General features: G+C 44.0%; 1 protein-coding gene across 1 annotated transcript in view; it reads right to left on the reverse strand.

The window, feature by feature from the left end:
* CCDC12 (coiled-coil domain containing 12) overlaps positions 1-4,054 on the reverse strand; it is a 181,297-nt gene extending 177,243 nt beyond the window's left edge. Inside the window, exon 1 of the mRNA XM_029588228.1 lies at positions 3,903-4,054. Coding sequence (XP_029444088.1) covers positions 3,903-3,986 — 84 coding nt within the window. The 5' untranslated portion in view covers positions 3,987-4,054. The remainder of the gene's footprint in view (positions 1-3,902) is intronic.
* Positions 4,055-15,009: the final 10,955 nt, after the last annotated feature.

The following is a 15,009-nucleotide window of genomic DNA, read 5'->3' on the forward strand; positions in this document are numbered from 1 at the left end:
TGCCTGGGTGAGAGCTGGGGTGTCTGTGTGTGAATGAGAGCTGATGTGTGTGGGTGTGAATGGAAGCCTGGGTGAGAGCTGGTGTGTGTGGGTGTGAATGGGTGCCCTGGTGAGAGGTGGTGTGTGTAGGTGTGAATGGAAGCCTGGGTGAGAGGTGGTGTGTGTGTGTGGGTGTGAATGGGTGCTTGGGTGAGAGCTGGTGTGTGTGGGTGTGAATGGAAGCCTGGGTGAGAGCTGGTGTGGGTGCGAGAGCATTTGTGTGTGATTGAGAGCTTGTATATAAGAGACCATGAGTGTGATTGAGAGAGAGACTGGTCAGGGAGGTGAGAGAGACCGAGACTGTTCGTGGGGTCTAATTGGAGGTATGTGTGTGAGTGACTGGTTGTGGGCGCCAAGGAAGAGGACAGTGAAGACAGAGCTTCAGCAGCCCTTGCTGCTTCCTGTGAGTGCTATTGGCCTGGAAGGGAAAGGAGTAGGAGAGTTGCTGGAGAGGGTAAGAAAAGGTGGCTTTTTAAATTTATTTTTCTTGATTGCCATTTTAATTATTGGGTATTATGCGATGTCTGCTGTTTTGAAATATTTTATTGATATTTGGACATGTTTTAATAATTTTTATGAGTTCTTAATTGTTGGATATTATTCTGTTCAGCAGCTGTTTTGTAACATTTTTAGTAAAGCTTTACAATTATTTCTGTGTGGGGCGCTATAGCAGCTTGGCTTATTCTGTTTTCCCAATAGGAAATATATTAGTGTTTAGGGCCTGGTTTAATAGTTGTATTCCTTAGATAGGGTTGTTACTGTTTGAGTGTGTTCCATAATACAGGTGTAACTTTGTGCGGGTTAGTTTGTGTGCATTATTGCAAATCCTGAGAGTCTGTTAGGTGCTATATTTCTCTTTTCACTTCTCCAGGTTCGCACTGCATGCAGAGTGGCTTTTTTGGTTTTCCATTCCAGTTTCTGTCTCCATATTTATAATTTGTGGTTTTTCTGTACTTGGTGAAGTTCAGTTCTGGGTGTGTGACAGAGGTGAGGTATTTTACTAGCATGTAGGCATTTGTATCAATCTTATTTGTTGTGTTTTCTCAATAGGATATGCATTAGTGGTAAATTACTGTCTTTTCATAAGGAAGGCTATTTTGCCTGGTAGTAAAAGGAGTTTGTTTTGCTTTTACTGGGATGTCATCAGAACCAGAATATCTTTTTTGTATGGCGAGTTGTACAGGGTAATGCTCTAGATCTGCTCTGCACTCATTGCTGGGGGTTGAGGGGATTCCGGTGGATACAGAGTGCATGTTTACATTTAGCCCTGTGACGGTCACATGCTCAGTGTGTCACGCATGTGAGAACCATCTGTCAGGTGTGTCCCGGCCAAAAAAAGGTTGAGAACCACTGCCCTAGAGAACCTCAGCTCTCCTGTGAAGCATGGTGGTGGCAGCATGTTCTGGGGATATTTCTCATTAGTAGAAATCAGGGCACTTGTCAGGAGATAAGTGACAATGAATGGATAAAAGTAAAGAATAGTCCTTAAGGAACACCTGCTGCCCTCTGCAAGAAAGCTGAAACTGGGATGGAAGTTGACCTTTCAGCATGACAATGACCTGAAGCACACAGCCAAAGTCTGATGCACTGATACAACAAAATATGAATAATGTTCAAGAAGGTGTAGACTTTCTGTAGCCACTGTATGACAAAGTAAACAATTATACAATGCAGGGGTGAAAACAGGTTTAGAAAATCTAGCCACCAAAAATGTCTAGGTGCTAGGGAAAATGTTCTCTTTTTCATTATTTTCCTTGTTATTTTATTTGGCTTGTCTTCTGTACTGTATTTTTTTGGTTTATTTTTTTGCTTTTTTTCCCCTTTATTTGTATTTTTTGTTTTTCTGAATTTTAGGCATCCAGATGACCTGGCTCCTGGGATTTTTTTCAGCACATACATTAGTAAGGGAGATTTCTTACTGCTGCTCTCCACATCCTCAGACTTTCCAGGGCATTATGCCCTGTACCTGAGATTATCCTAATGCAGAAAAGTAGAACTAAGACTTAGCAACACTTGGTTCCAACAGTTTGCCAACGAAAACACAAAAAATTACTACAAAATAAAATCCAGTCTTATTCTGTGGAACATATCTACTATAATATGAAAACAGTCTGCAGCCCACAGCTCATAACTTCTTCACAACTTTACTATGACTGGGATTGAGGGGATGCAAACACTAATAGAGGGCCAGACAAAATTTCACTAACATCACCAGAAAGTATGAAGGATCAAGCATTTATGATTTGCCAAAAAAACATTTATGTGATCAAGCACCGAAAACATAAGAAATTGCCATGCTAGGTCAGACCAAGGGTCTATCAAGCCCAGCATCCTGTTTCCAACAGAGGCCAAACCAAGCCACAAGAACCTGGCAATTATCCAAACACTACGAAGATTCCATTCAACATATCACGAGACACCAACCAATGGCAAAACAACCTAAAAATACCTGATGAAATTACAATGTCATGAAATGAAACTCCAGAAAGAACGACTCAGAATTAACATTTCTTCATGGAAAGTGGTGGATGACTAGAATGCCCTTCTAGAAGAGGTGGAGAGGATGAAAACAGTAAACAAATTAAAAAGTGTATGGGATAAACAATGTGGCGCTCTAAAGGCTAGAGGTTGGAAATTAAGAAAAGAGTGCATGGGGGTAACCTGTACGGAGCGACAGTTATTACCCTTAATAGAAGGCATGGGGACTACTATTCTTAACCAATTAGCCTTGATGTTTCTGATGCAACATCGCTCTCTGCTTCGACTGCGGTGATGAAAAAGGAAATTGGATTTAAATGATAGTCAATGCTGAGCACTGAATTTTACACTCCAGAGTACTGATACCCTGACATTAGGGAAAAAGCGCAGGACAGCTTCTACAATCAAATCCAAATACAAAGCACATTCAAGCAGCATTGTCTGAATTATCAAGAAGCTGCTCACCCCGTAAAAATGATGCTAGCAGTAATTTTGTTATAGATTTGACAGTTGCTTCATTTTGATTGTAAATAGTACTAATCTTAACATAAGACTTGGGGTAACTGGCACAGAGAGGCATTTACTACTCTTAACAGAAACATGGGGGTAACCTGCATGGAACGGCAGTTACAATCATAAAAAAATTGCTAGGCAGGCTAGACGGACCATTTGGTCTTTTTCTGCCGTCATTACTTTGTTACTATGTATACAATGTGCTGTAAACTCTGTCTCATTTCAACTGAGAAATGTGAAGTGCAGGCATACATGCGCTCGCCTGCAATCCTGAATTTTGGCATAGTGAGGGGATTTGACTTATTTGGGTTTGTCCCTCAGAGTCACCACCACTAGCAACAAGCTAGGTCTTAAAGGTCAACATGTAAACGCCCCTTCTCCTTTATTCTTAACACATTTAACGTTATTCTGTTTTTAAAACGTTTATTGCAAGGGAATTAGCGAGAAAATACTTTCTGACCGCATCTGTTCTGAGATGTCGGATCCGCACCTCCCCAGCCTCTCATCCCTTCCCTCCCCATGATAGACGGGTTTTGCTCTTCCGCTCCCCCACTGCAGGAATGGGAAGATCAATCCTTCCCCATTCAGGAATGACCCGACCCAGGACATATAGTCAATCCCCTACCTGTTAGATAACGGACTGTAGTCCCCTCTCCCGGTACGAATGCTTGCTTGCTCCCCGCGACTCCTGAATTATGGCAGCTCTGCACTCCCTCATGCTCGTGAACCCCAACACACTTCCTCCCCTCCCCTCCCGGCCCCCCTAGTACTGGCGCGCGCCACTTCCTCGCCTCCTGCCTGCAGCGCTTTGCCTTCCCCGGAACATTCTGGAAAGCCCGTGAAGGGGCGCACTCCTACCCTTCAAAACAGACCTGCAGCTGCTTCCCGCGCAACGCCTTCAAACGCTCTTTCCGGCGCAGGGCCTCCGCCTGCAGCCTTCCGACGTTGCCCGCCATCTTCCCAGAGTGCACCGGTTCTGCCAGGGATGCGCAATCCACCGCCGAGCACAGGTCGGCCGGCAGCTGGGCAATGGAGGCAGCTCAGGTGGCGGTGAGGAGCTTAGAGCGCATCGATTGGCGACTGGATTGTGTATAGTGATAGAAAGCACTAAAGGGAGAGGGAGACAGATGGCACGCTGTTTTCCATTCGGTGGGACAAATACTACAGCTTATTATTATTATTATTATTATTCAGTCCTATGTTTAAAAAAAAACTTCCGATCTAATGCATTTCCGTGCACTTCAGGACCTGTCCCTAGGGTGGCCAGTTCGGAATACCCCTAAAGAAAACCAAGTAATCAAAAAAAATGCAGGGCAAAAATTTGTGTGTATATATATATATATATACACATTTATATTTATATAAATATTTATATATATATATATACAAATATATATATATATATATAAATATATATATAAATGCTCCAGGTGCTAGTACTGAATCAGGCCCCTTCTGCCCCCATCAGTATGCCCTCCCCACGACCCTTTAACCTCGCAAACTAAGCAGATAAACTACTACTCCACTTCCATCTCCATTTCCATAGCATGCCTACTTTTCCATTCTTACATCTTTCTTGCCACCAACTCTCCTTTTTTCAAAAGAACATAAGATGTGCCATGCTGGGTCAGACCAAAGTCCGTTGATCGCTGTTACTGTTTCCAACAGTGACAGGCTTGGATCTCATGTATCCTACAGACCCGAAAAAGTAAATCTATTTTTTGTTAATCCTAGGGATAAGCAGTGGCTTTTCCAAGTCTACCTAGCTAATAAGAGTTTATGGATTACTTCTCCAGGAACTTGTCTAAATTTCTTTTAAAACCTGTTATACTAGTCACTTTAACCAACTTCTCTGGCAATAGATTCCACATCCTGATTATGCACGCAGTGAAAACAAATTTTCCTCTGCATTCTGTCAGGTCAATTCCACCAGTGGGTTATGCACCTCTGCCAGCAGCTTCCCTTCTCCCAGAATCCTTTGTGGTGCTGATCGTTAAGGAGGACCTGGCCAGACAGCTGTAGATGGTTTCTTACTGTAAGGTGATATGAGGGAATTTCCTGTACACTCCTTCACATACCCTCCCCCTCAGCTCACCCTTATTCAGTTCAGTGCCTGTCTGTACCAGAGACACCTCTCTGGACAGAAAATCCACACTGTTTTTCTTTCCTGTCCAGTCATATTTTATAGATGAAGGGCCAGGAAATATCTCATTACCCTCACATTGGACTCCTTATTTCTATTTATCCATAGGAGCAGTTGGTGGACCGTTACGTGTGAACTGCTATTCCAGCAGGTAGTACTGCAAGGCCTTTAAGGACCACTTGACTGCCAAGGCCTCCTTCTCAACTGTTAAATAACATGTCTCCCATGGCATCAGCTTCCGGCTAATGTATTCCATAGGATGTTCTTGGCCTCACTTCTCTTGGACTAGACTACTCCCAAGTCTACTTCTGAGGAATCAGTCTGCACCATGAAGGATTCAGTGAAGTCCGGACCTATCAGGATCAGTTCAGAGCATAACGCCTCTTTGTTGCATCCGTCAGTCTTCGACGGTTTCACCCCACCTACCTCTCTCTACTTGCGGCTCCTCCCGCTCATCTTGGATTGATGGCCGCCGCGGTGTCTGCTTGCCGTTCTCTCCGGCGTCCCCGGACCAGCTTTGGTGCTGCTTCCCGCCATTCTCCTTCAAGGTACCTCTAGGGCGCCGCCCTCATCTTTATCTTCACGTTGGCGCGAACCTCAGGGGCATCCCCCTGTTCTGACATCACGACTCCAGGGTATATCTGCCTACAGTATTTGCTAGCTCGTTGAGTTAGTAACAGGATTCGTACGGATGGGATTCGCTGTCCGTTCCTAAGCTACTCTGCCACTCCAGCTCTACCTGGAAGTCTTTCTACCCTTTGGGGTCGCTAACGGGGTACCTGCTCCTCAAGGGCCTCTCTGCTTCTTTCAGGTGCTATCAGGAAACCAGTACTCGCTCCTCGAGGGCCCATGTTCCCTGAGTCGCTGCCTGCTACTTCTACCCTTCTACTTGGAAGAACTAACTTACAGTCACCATCAGTGAGTACAGATAACATCTCTCTCTACAGTACTGCTTTGCCGGAATCAGGTACTCGCTCTTCGAGGCCTGCTCTCTGCTCTGGTGCCAGACCTCTCGTCTAGTGGAATCTCTGCTACTGGTAGTGAGTACAACACCATTGAGTCTCTCTGCTCTGAGGGATCAGGTACTCGCTCCTCGAGGACCTGCTCTCCCTGTCTCGGAGCTCTCCTATTTCTATTTGGGACTCTGAATGCTAATCTTATTGTGTACTCATATCTCTCAGTCTCTTTCCACTAAAGCACTGCTCAACAGAGGATCCGCTGTTCCAGCGTTCTGTGAGAGAGGCGCCCAGCTGGGCTCAACAACTACTACTCACTACTGCCACCTCTGGTGGTTCCATAAACTGTTTAATAAAAGATTCAAATCTGGGTTTGTCTGTCCGGAGTTTAGCCTGACACTGTGGTCCCTCACAGGACTGCCCCCGTGGGCGTGGTCAGCTGCCACAGTGTCCAAGGATCCACCCAAACACCATTAACCATAACACTCTTTCAGAGCTCGGAAGGCCTCCTCTGCTTCAGCTGACCACTGGACCTTCTCTGGTGTTTTCTTCAACAACAATCGGTTTTTTACTCTTTTGGATAATAGAAAGACTAGGGGGCATGCCATGAAGTTAGCATGTGGCACATTTAAAACTAATCGGAGAAAGTTCTTTTTCACTCAACGCACAATTAAACTCTGGAATTTGTTGCCAGAGGATGTGGTTAGTGCAGTTAGTATAGCTGTGTTTAAAAAAGGATTAGATAAGTTCTTGGGCGAGAAGTCCATTAACTGCTATTAATTAAGTTGACTTATATAAATACCACTGCTATTATTAGCAACGGTAACATGGAATAGACTTAGTTTTTGGGTACTTGCCATGTTCTTATGGCCTGGATTGGCCACTGTTGGAAACAGGATGCTGGGCTTGATGGACCCTTGCTCTGACCCAGTATGGCATGTTCTTATGTTCTAATCCCTCTAATACTATAAGGAATCAGGGCCCAGAAGGGTTAGAGAGGGCTCAGGGAACAGGCAGAAAGTCAGAATACCAACAGATGACTTATGTTCGATGCTTTTGGAACTGCAAGGAAAGACTACTGAGGTAAGCAGCCCTTGGAAGCTGTTTACTTTTTCTGTTTTTGTAAATAAAATTGTATAGAAGGAAACAGCCAGAGTCTGCCTCCTGTTTCCCAAGCCACGACTACCCAAGTTACCACAGACATACTGTACATCCAGAAGAAACATATTTTTTATCCAGGTCTTTCATCTTCTTGGTATTCTGACCATGGTTAGCAAGAGTGAGCCCCTTGAAAAAAATGTTTCTGCTGAATATCGCTGCGGCTTCCCAGTTACTAATTGTTTCATCTTGCATAAAAAGCATGTCATGAGAGACAAATAGTCACATGACATCCTAAAGAAAATGACGCTGCATCCTTGCCATCCAAAACTGGGGAGGGAGGAGGTGTAATCTAACTTTTGACACTCCTCAGCAAACGTATTGCTCTCTGTAATTCAACTTCCTACATTTCTATCCTCAGCTTTGGCTGTTGGTCAAAGGCACCATATAATATAACACAACAACAGTTTCTATTTCAATTATCTTCCATCTTATTTACCTATTAACTCATCTTCTCTCACATACTCTCTTATCCCTGTCCCTCTGCATAAATCTTTAACTTCTAATCTGCCCTGCTCTTGGTAGTCCTCCACTTCTATTCCGTCCTCCCTAAATCCTCTTCATTAGAAATGACTGCTTATAGTATTGCAGCCATCATCTAGTTATATTAGGAACTCGGGTTTTTGTTTTGTTTTGTTTTCTGGGATTACTTTTTTGCATTTACAAAATCAGAGCAGAGACTGTGATCCAAGAAAGGGAACATGTCAGAAAATACTCAGATTGTGACCTGCCCCTTGTGATTACTGAGTTCCCTAAAAATTGTCCCTTTCACCTCTCGTCTCTCCTTCTCCCTAGTGATCCCTTATTCCCCTGTCATCCCTATCAATCAAAAGCTTGTTACCTCCCTGTCGTCCTATATCTTCTTGCCTGAATCATCAGGAAAACTAGATCAGATCCAGCAGGAGTTGCAGATCCTTTATCAGGATGAGCTACCATATGAACGTTCCTCTGTCTCGCTAGACCATGAAATACACCAGACCCCTGACCACTTCATGACCTGTTCTCCCAATCGGCTAGACTTCCAAGTCCCATGCAGGACAGCAGACAACCTTCAGTTCTCTATTGCTTTAACCCTTGGTCTGACCCAGTATGGCGTGTTCTTAACTTGCCTGCCTGTTGTTACAGGATTCTCTGTGTACTTCCCCACTCCAATGCCTTCATCCTGTGTCTTTTCCTTACCTGTTGCCTTTTGTCATCATCCTCCTATTAATTTACTTTTAAAACCTTCTTCACTGGGTTGGCAAGTCTATGGGCAAAAATATTTTTCCTATTCCCTGTAAGAGATCCTATTTCTAAATGCCAGCATTCTTTCTGATACTACTGTAATATGATCCAAGAAACCAAAGCTCTGTCCTCAACATCATCCTCACTGCCATATGTTCATCTATAGATATATCTGTTCCTGGCCATACCTTTATCTTTGACCCAGGACTTAATATTTTGTTGCTCATAAGCAGGAACAGAGAATGGGGCAGGAGGAGAGATCAGACTGTGGGTGAGGGGAGGCAGCGTGTTATGGTGTCAGTCCTTTGATCCAGCATCGGCACATAGCCCTAAAGCTGGTGGAAGCAGGCTTCTCATCGCTGTCTTCAGAATTTACCGTGCTAGGCAGTTGTCTGCGTTGTTGATGTCTAAATCTGGGCCTGCTTTGACTGGAAGAATAGATGAGAACATTACCCGTGCCTTGTCCCTTTAAACTGTACTTCTTCCATGTTTTCCCTTTTAAGCTACTTAGGAGTACAGTTGGCAGCATCATAAGTGCCCAGGTGGATGAGTACGTTCAGTGCCGCCATTTTATATTATGCAGATAAAATGGACAGAGGATCTGTTAAATTTCAGCAACCTTTTTGGCTGCATCTTGAGTTCAGGATTCTGGCAGACAGCAGCACAGCTTGCCAGGTATGATCGCAGATCAGCAGGCAGAGCCTCTCTTCCATGCAGAAGGGAAGCACTGACATCAATGACATTGTTGTGGTGATCGGTCTCTGGAGTGCTCCACTTAGGGAATGAGATCCTTCTGTCATTCGAGGACCACAGATCAGACTTTGCCTTGCACTGGGTTCTGTACAAAGGGTTTCAGCACTGACTATAGACATTGGGCATCATCATTCTGCACGTCACTCCTCTGGAGTGCTGGGTAGTTGGGTGAGCTCGGATCTAGGGAACACTTGCCAGCACATTATCCTATCTGATTATTAGCTCGGTGAGCGAGTAGATTTAAGGACTTTTCCTTCCTGTTTGCCATTCCTCTCACTTCCCTTCAGGGACCAGCCTGGTTAGGATAAAAAAAAAAGCAGGATTTCTAGGGTGGGGGGCAGGGAAGGGGGAAATCATAGTTTTTCAAAGACAAGAAACAAATGTAAGCTCAAGTTGGTGCCCCTTGGTTTCCCTTTTATTAAAATAGGTACCAGACTAAGTACAATTCTACATCGGAGAGCCCTCTCCAGGTTTACCCAATCCAGTTTCAGCACATACAGTTTCTGAATGTAAGCAGAAGGGATCATTAATTCTGAAGGTATTTTTATGTTCACATTGTTACCTTGTCTCGCTGTCCTTCAGGTCTGCCACATGCCACCTGTGCTCTACATCTGCCTTGTGTGTCCTTCCTGTGCATAATGGGATCTCTCACCCTTAGTCCCAAAATCCTAATATGTACACATTTTTTTAACTCCTGGATTATATTTACTAGGCAGGAAAGATGTAAAGCTTTCCATGTCAGCCTACAATAACATGTTATACCAGATGCTGGTTTATAAATCAGAACAGTTTTGAATTTTAGTAGCAGTCACCCACATGATTCAGTCACTTTATGTCATTTTTCTTGGCTTTTTTTAAAATGTATGCTTTGCATTCCTGGCACTTTTTGCTGCCATGTTAATCAACAGCTCTCTTCATGAATTCCAAGTGCTTGGGGGAGTACTGGCCAGATGCAAAATACGGGCAGGAAGCCAAGTCAGGGATAAGCATTCAAGTTTCCTGAATGAGAAGATACACGAGACGGAAAAGGACTGAACCTCGCCAGTGAGTGCAGCTCGCAACTGTGTGACTTGAGAGCTGATGGCTGGTGGGCTTGGCAGAGCTAATGTCTTTATATTCATAGGGCTGGCAGGATACAATGGGACAGTAATGAAAGCACAGAGCTTAGAGACCCCCAGTGTTATTCCCTTATCCACCACTCACCTATTAGACAGAGACTTATATTCTCACATATCCTGACTGAGGGGGAGTGTTTCTGTAACTCACTGGTATGTTTAAGAAAGGTGTAACTTCCCACCTGCTGTGGTTCTGTTGTGGTTCTGTGACTGTACCAGGCAGGCTGCATTTGTGATGATATCGATCAGTGCAACTGACTGTGACGTCTTTTGCATCCATTTGGCAGCATTCCAATTTCAGAGTACAACTTCAGGGAGGACACAAGAACATAAGAAGTGCTATACTGGGTCAGAGCAAGCTCCATTAAGCCCAGCATCCAGTGTCCAACAGTGACCAGTCCAAGTTACACGTATTTGGCAGATCCTAAAAAGTAGATCCATTTCTTGTTGCTCCCATGGAAAAGTGATGGCTTTCTCAAGTCTACCTGGTTAATAACTATTTATGGATTTTTCTTCTAGAAACCTGTCCAAACCTCTTTTAAACCCCCTCTATGCTCGTCGCCTTGACCACATCCTCTAGCAACAAATTGTTAGCTTGATTGTGAACTGAGTGAAAAAATATTTTCTACAATTTGTTTTAAATTTGATGCCTGTTAGTTTCATGGAGTATCCTCTTGTTTTAGTATTTGAAAGGGTAAATAATTGTCCACTATTTACATCTTCCACCCCACTTGTGATTTTATAAACTTCTATCATATCCCCTCTCAGTCATTTTTTCTCCTAATCTGCTCAGCCTTTCTTCAAAGGGAGCCGTTCCATCTTTTCTGTCATTGTTGTTGTCCTTCTCTGAACCTTTGTTTTCTAGTTTCAGATGGGGTGACTAGAACTGCACATAATACTCAAGGTGCATTTGCATCATGGATCAGTACAAAGGCATTATGATAATCTCCAATTTATTTTCTAATCCTTTCCAAATAATTCCTAATGTTCTATTTGCTTTTTGACTACTACTGCACACTGACCAAAATATTTCAACGTATTGTCCTTTTCCTGAGTGGTGATTCCTAATATGGATCCTGACCTTGTGTACCTGTAGTTGAGATTATTTTGCCCTAGGTATATCACATTGCCCTTTTTCACATCATGTATCATCTGCTATTTAGATGCCCAGTCTTCTGGTCTCACAAGATCCTTCAGCAATTCCTCACAATCCGCTGCATTTTTAACTTTGAATAATTTTGTGTCATCTGCAAATTTAATTACTTCACTCATTGCTCCCTTTTCCAGATCACTTTTGAATATATTAAACAGCACAAATCCCAATACAGATCTATTTATATTGCCAGTGATTTTGATTTTAAGAATAGCTTCCACCATTTTGCCTGATCACCCCTGGAGCCATTTTTTAAAAACTGGCATCACATTGGCCACCATCCAGTCTTCTGCTACTGCGGCTGTTTTAAATGGTAGATTACAGATAGTAGAAACAGGTTTGCAATTTCATGTTTGAGTTCTTTTAGAACTCCAGGATGAATGCCATTTTGTTGTGTTCCGCGGCCGCGGATGTCCGCGATGGCAGCCCCCTACCTGACCGTGATGGCGACCCGCTGCGGCAGCATCAGGGGAAACATCTGTAGCCCGATGCCCATCGGTCTCAAGCGTCGGCGAGGCCCTCTGCGGTGGACGCCAGGCTGGGAGCCGTCCCTGCTCCTCCCTCGCAGCGTCGGGCAGCCTTTCCTCCGCAGCCGAAATCCAAGATGGCCGCTGCCATCTTGGGCGCGAGGCCGTGCCTCCTTCCTAGATTTAAAGGGACCTCGCCCCTTTAATTGACCTCAGCTGTTTCCTATGAGCCAGAGCAGAGGAAGTATATAAGGAGACTTCCTTTGCTCATTCCTTGACTTGGCAACGTCCTCTGTCAGCGTTGCTTGAGTCTGCTTGCTTCAGTGAGTCTTCTTGTGCTTCGGATCCTTGCTTCCTGGTTCCTGTCTCATCTCATTGATTCCTTGGTTCCTGACTTCGGATTGGCAAGCGGTGATTCCTGATGTGTGACTTCGGACTGGCAAGCGGCGATCCCTTGGTGTGTGACCTCGGACTGGTAAGCGACGACCCTCTGGCACTCGACCTTGGACTTCTTCTGGTCCATCGTCTCTAAGGGCCCACCTAAGTCCCAGCGGTCCAGGTCCCTACGGGCTCCTCCCGGGGGGAATGCGGGCTTCCAGGGGTGAAGCTCCAGTTAGCCCTTGCACCGTCCTCACGTCTCCTCGACCTCTCAAAGGTTCACCTAAGTCCCAGCGGTCCGGGTCCCTACAGGCTCCTCCCGGGGGGACCGTGGGCTTCCAGTGGCGAAGACCCAGTTGGCTTCTCCGACGTCTCGACTCTTCGCCTTCACCACAGTTGCCTCAGTCTCCAGTGCCGAGGGTCAGCTGGTCCCATCTTCTGTCTCGCCTTGCCACCCGACGGGAGACCCTAAGGATCCACCTCCTAAGGTATACCATCCTCCCGTCTGCCCAAGGGTTCACAAGCCTGAGCATAACACATTTGGTCCCAGTGATTTGCTATTCTTTAGTTTGTCAATGTGATATATTACATCTTCCAGTTCTGGGTTTCTAAAGTAGTATTTTTAAACAATATCCACCTGTCATGCAGACGTTTAACCATGGCACCCCCTCCTTGTAGTTTTTTTCTAATTAACTAATTTCCTCATTTTATTGTAGTCTCCCTTTTTAAAGTTAAATGCTACTGCAATAGTTTTACTTAGTATCTACCCTCCAGTGCCTATGTCAAATGTAACTGCATTATGATCGCTAATACCACTGGATCCATCACCTTTATCCCTTGCACTATTATACCCCCCACCATCTCTCAACTGTGGGATTTAGAATGGGCATGTCTAACAAACCTACACAACTAAAGGGTCTCCCAGGGATGGGGAGGAGAGGCTGGAACAGGAAATAGAAACATACAATAAAATAAAACCCACAATGTGTTATTATTACTATTGCAAATGATAGAAACAAAATCAGTGTATGCACATTTACATAATAGATTAGGATTCTTATATTCTATAGTAAACAGAGGCACATGGCATTATAGTAAAAGAAAAATGTATTAGCATTGGAAGATAAAGAAAATTACCTTTTTGTAAGTTATAAGAGAAAACCACTAAATTTATTTATTTATTTATTTATTTAGAAACTTTTATATACCGGTATTAGTGGGGACATCATACCGGTTTACATTTGAACAATAGAGGATTGAAATTACATTTTAACAGGGAGAGAGAACTGGGAGGGGGGATAACAAGGCGCAGAGTGGAAAGACAGTGTAACGTAACATTAACAGGCATAAATAAACAGTATAAACTAAATCTGTCCAGAGAAGGGCAACCAGAAAGGTGGATGGTCTTCATCGAATGACTTATGAGGAGAGATTGAAGAATCTAAATATGTACACCCTGGAGGAAAGGAGGAGCAGAGGTGATATGATACAGACTTTCAGATACTTGAAAGGTTTTAATGATCCAAATACAACAACAAACCTTTTCTGTCGGAAAAAAATCAGTAGAACCAGGGGTCACGATTTCAAACTCCAGGGAGGAAGACTCAGAACCAATGTCAGGAAGTATTTCTTCACGGAGAGGGTGGTGGATGCCTGGAATGCCCTTCCGGAGGAAGTGGTGAAGACCAGAACTGTAAAGGACTTCAAAGGGGCGTGGGATAAACATTGTGGATCCATAAAGTCTAGAGGACGTGAATGAAGAGTGGGTGGCTCGCGGGAATGACGGCTACTGCCTGCAGATAATATCCTTATTCAATAAACATACACATGGTTAATGCGACTCCAACATTGCTCTAAGCTTCAACGGCAAGAGGAAATGTGGAAAAAGATTTGCATTCACAAAAAGCAGGGAGTAGCTTGCTTGTTACGGCGGTTACTACCCCAAACCAAATAAGCCTGATACTTCACTTTCAATACATATCCAGCATAGCTCTCTGCTTCAACGGCAGGGGAGAAAGACAGATACTTCACGCATATCCAGCACAGCTCTCTGCTTCAACGGCAGGGGAGAAAGACCAATAATTCACGCATAGCTTTCTGCTTCAACGTCAGGGGAGAAAGTCCGATACTTCATGCATATCCAGCATAGCTCTCTGCTTCAACGGCAGGGGGAATGAACAAAAGTGGATCTATATACAGACAACAACCAACAAGGACTGAATTACATAGTCTGGGTAAACAAATAAGCATGGGTGTAGCTTGCTTATTGCGGCGGTTACTACCCCTAACTAATTAAGCTAGATATTCACTTAGATGCAGTTCCAATACTGCTCTCTACATTAATGGTGGGGGTGGAAGGGAAATAGAACCAAAAGGTTACTAAGAGCCAAGACTAACAGAAGTAAGAGAAAAATAAATAAAAAGTGCAAAGCTTACTGGGCAGACTGGATGGGCCGTTTGGTCTTCTTCTGCCGTCATTTCTATGTTTCTATGAATTCACAGTTCAAGAAAGATTTCAGAATTCCTACCTAAATTCTGGCCAGAATATTAGCATTAGTTCTCAGTTAATTCTCACATGATATTTGAATCCTTTAGAAGGACTTCTCTGCCGTTATGATTGATGAAGCAGCTG

The sequence above is a fragment of the Rhinatrema bivittatum genome, chromosome 2 (genome assembly GCF_901001135.1).
Source record: "Rhinatrema bivittatum chromosome 2, aRhiBiv1.1, whole genome shotgun sequence".
In the NCBI taxonomy this organism is placed as follows: Eukaryota; Metazoa; Chordata; class Amphibia; order Gymnophiona; family Rhinatrematidae; genus Rhinatrema; species Rhinatrema bivittatum.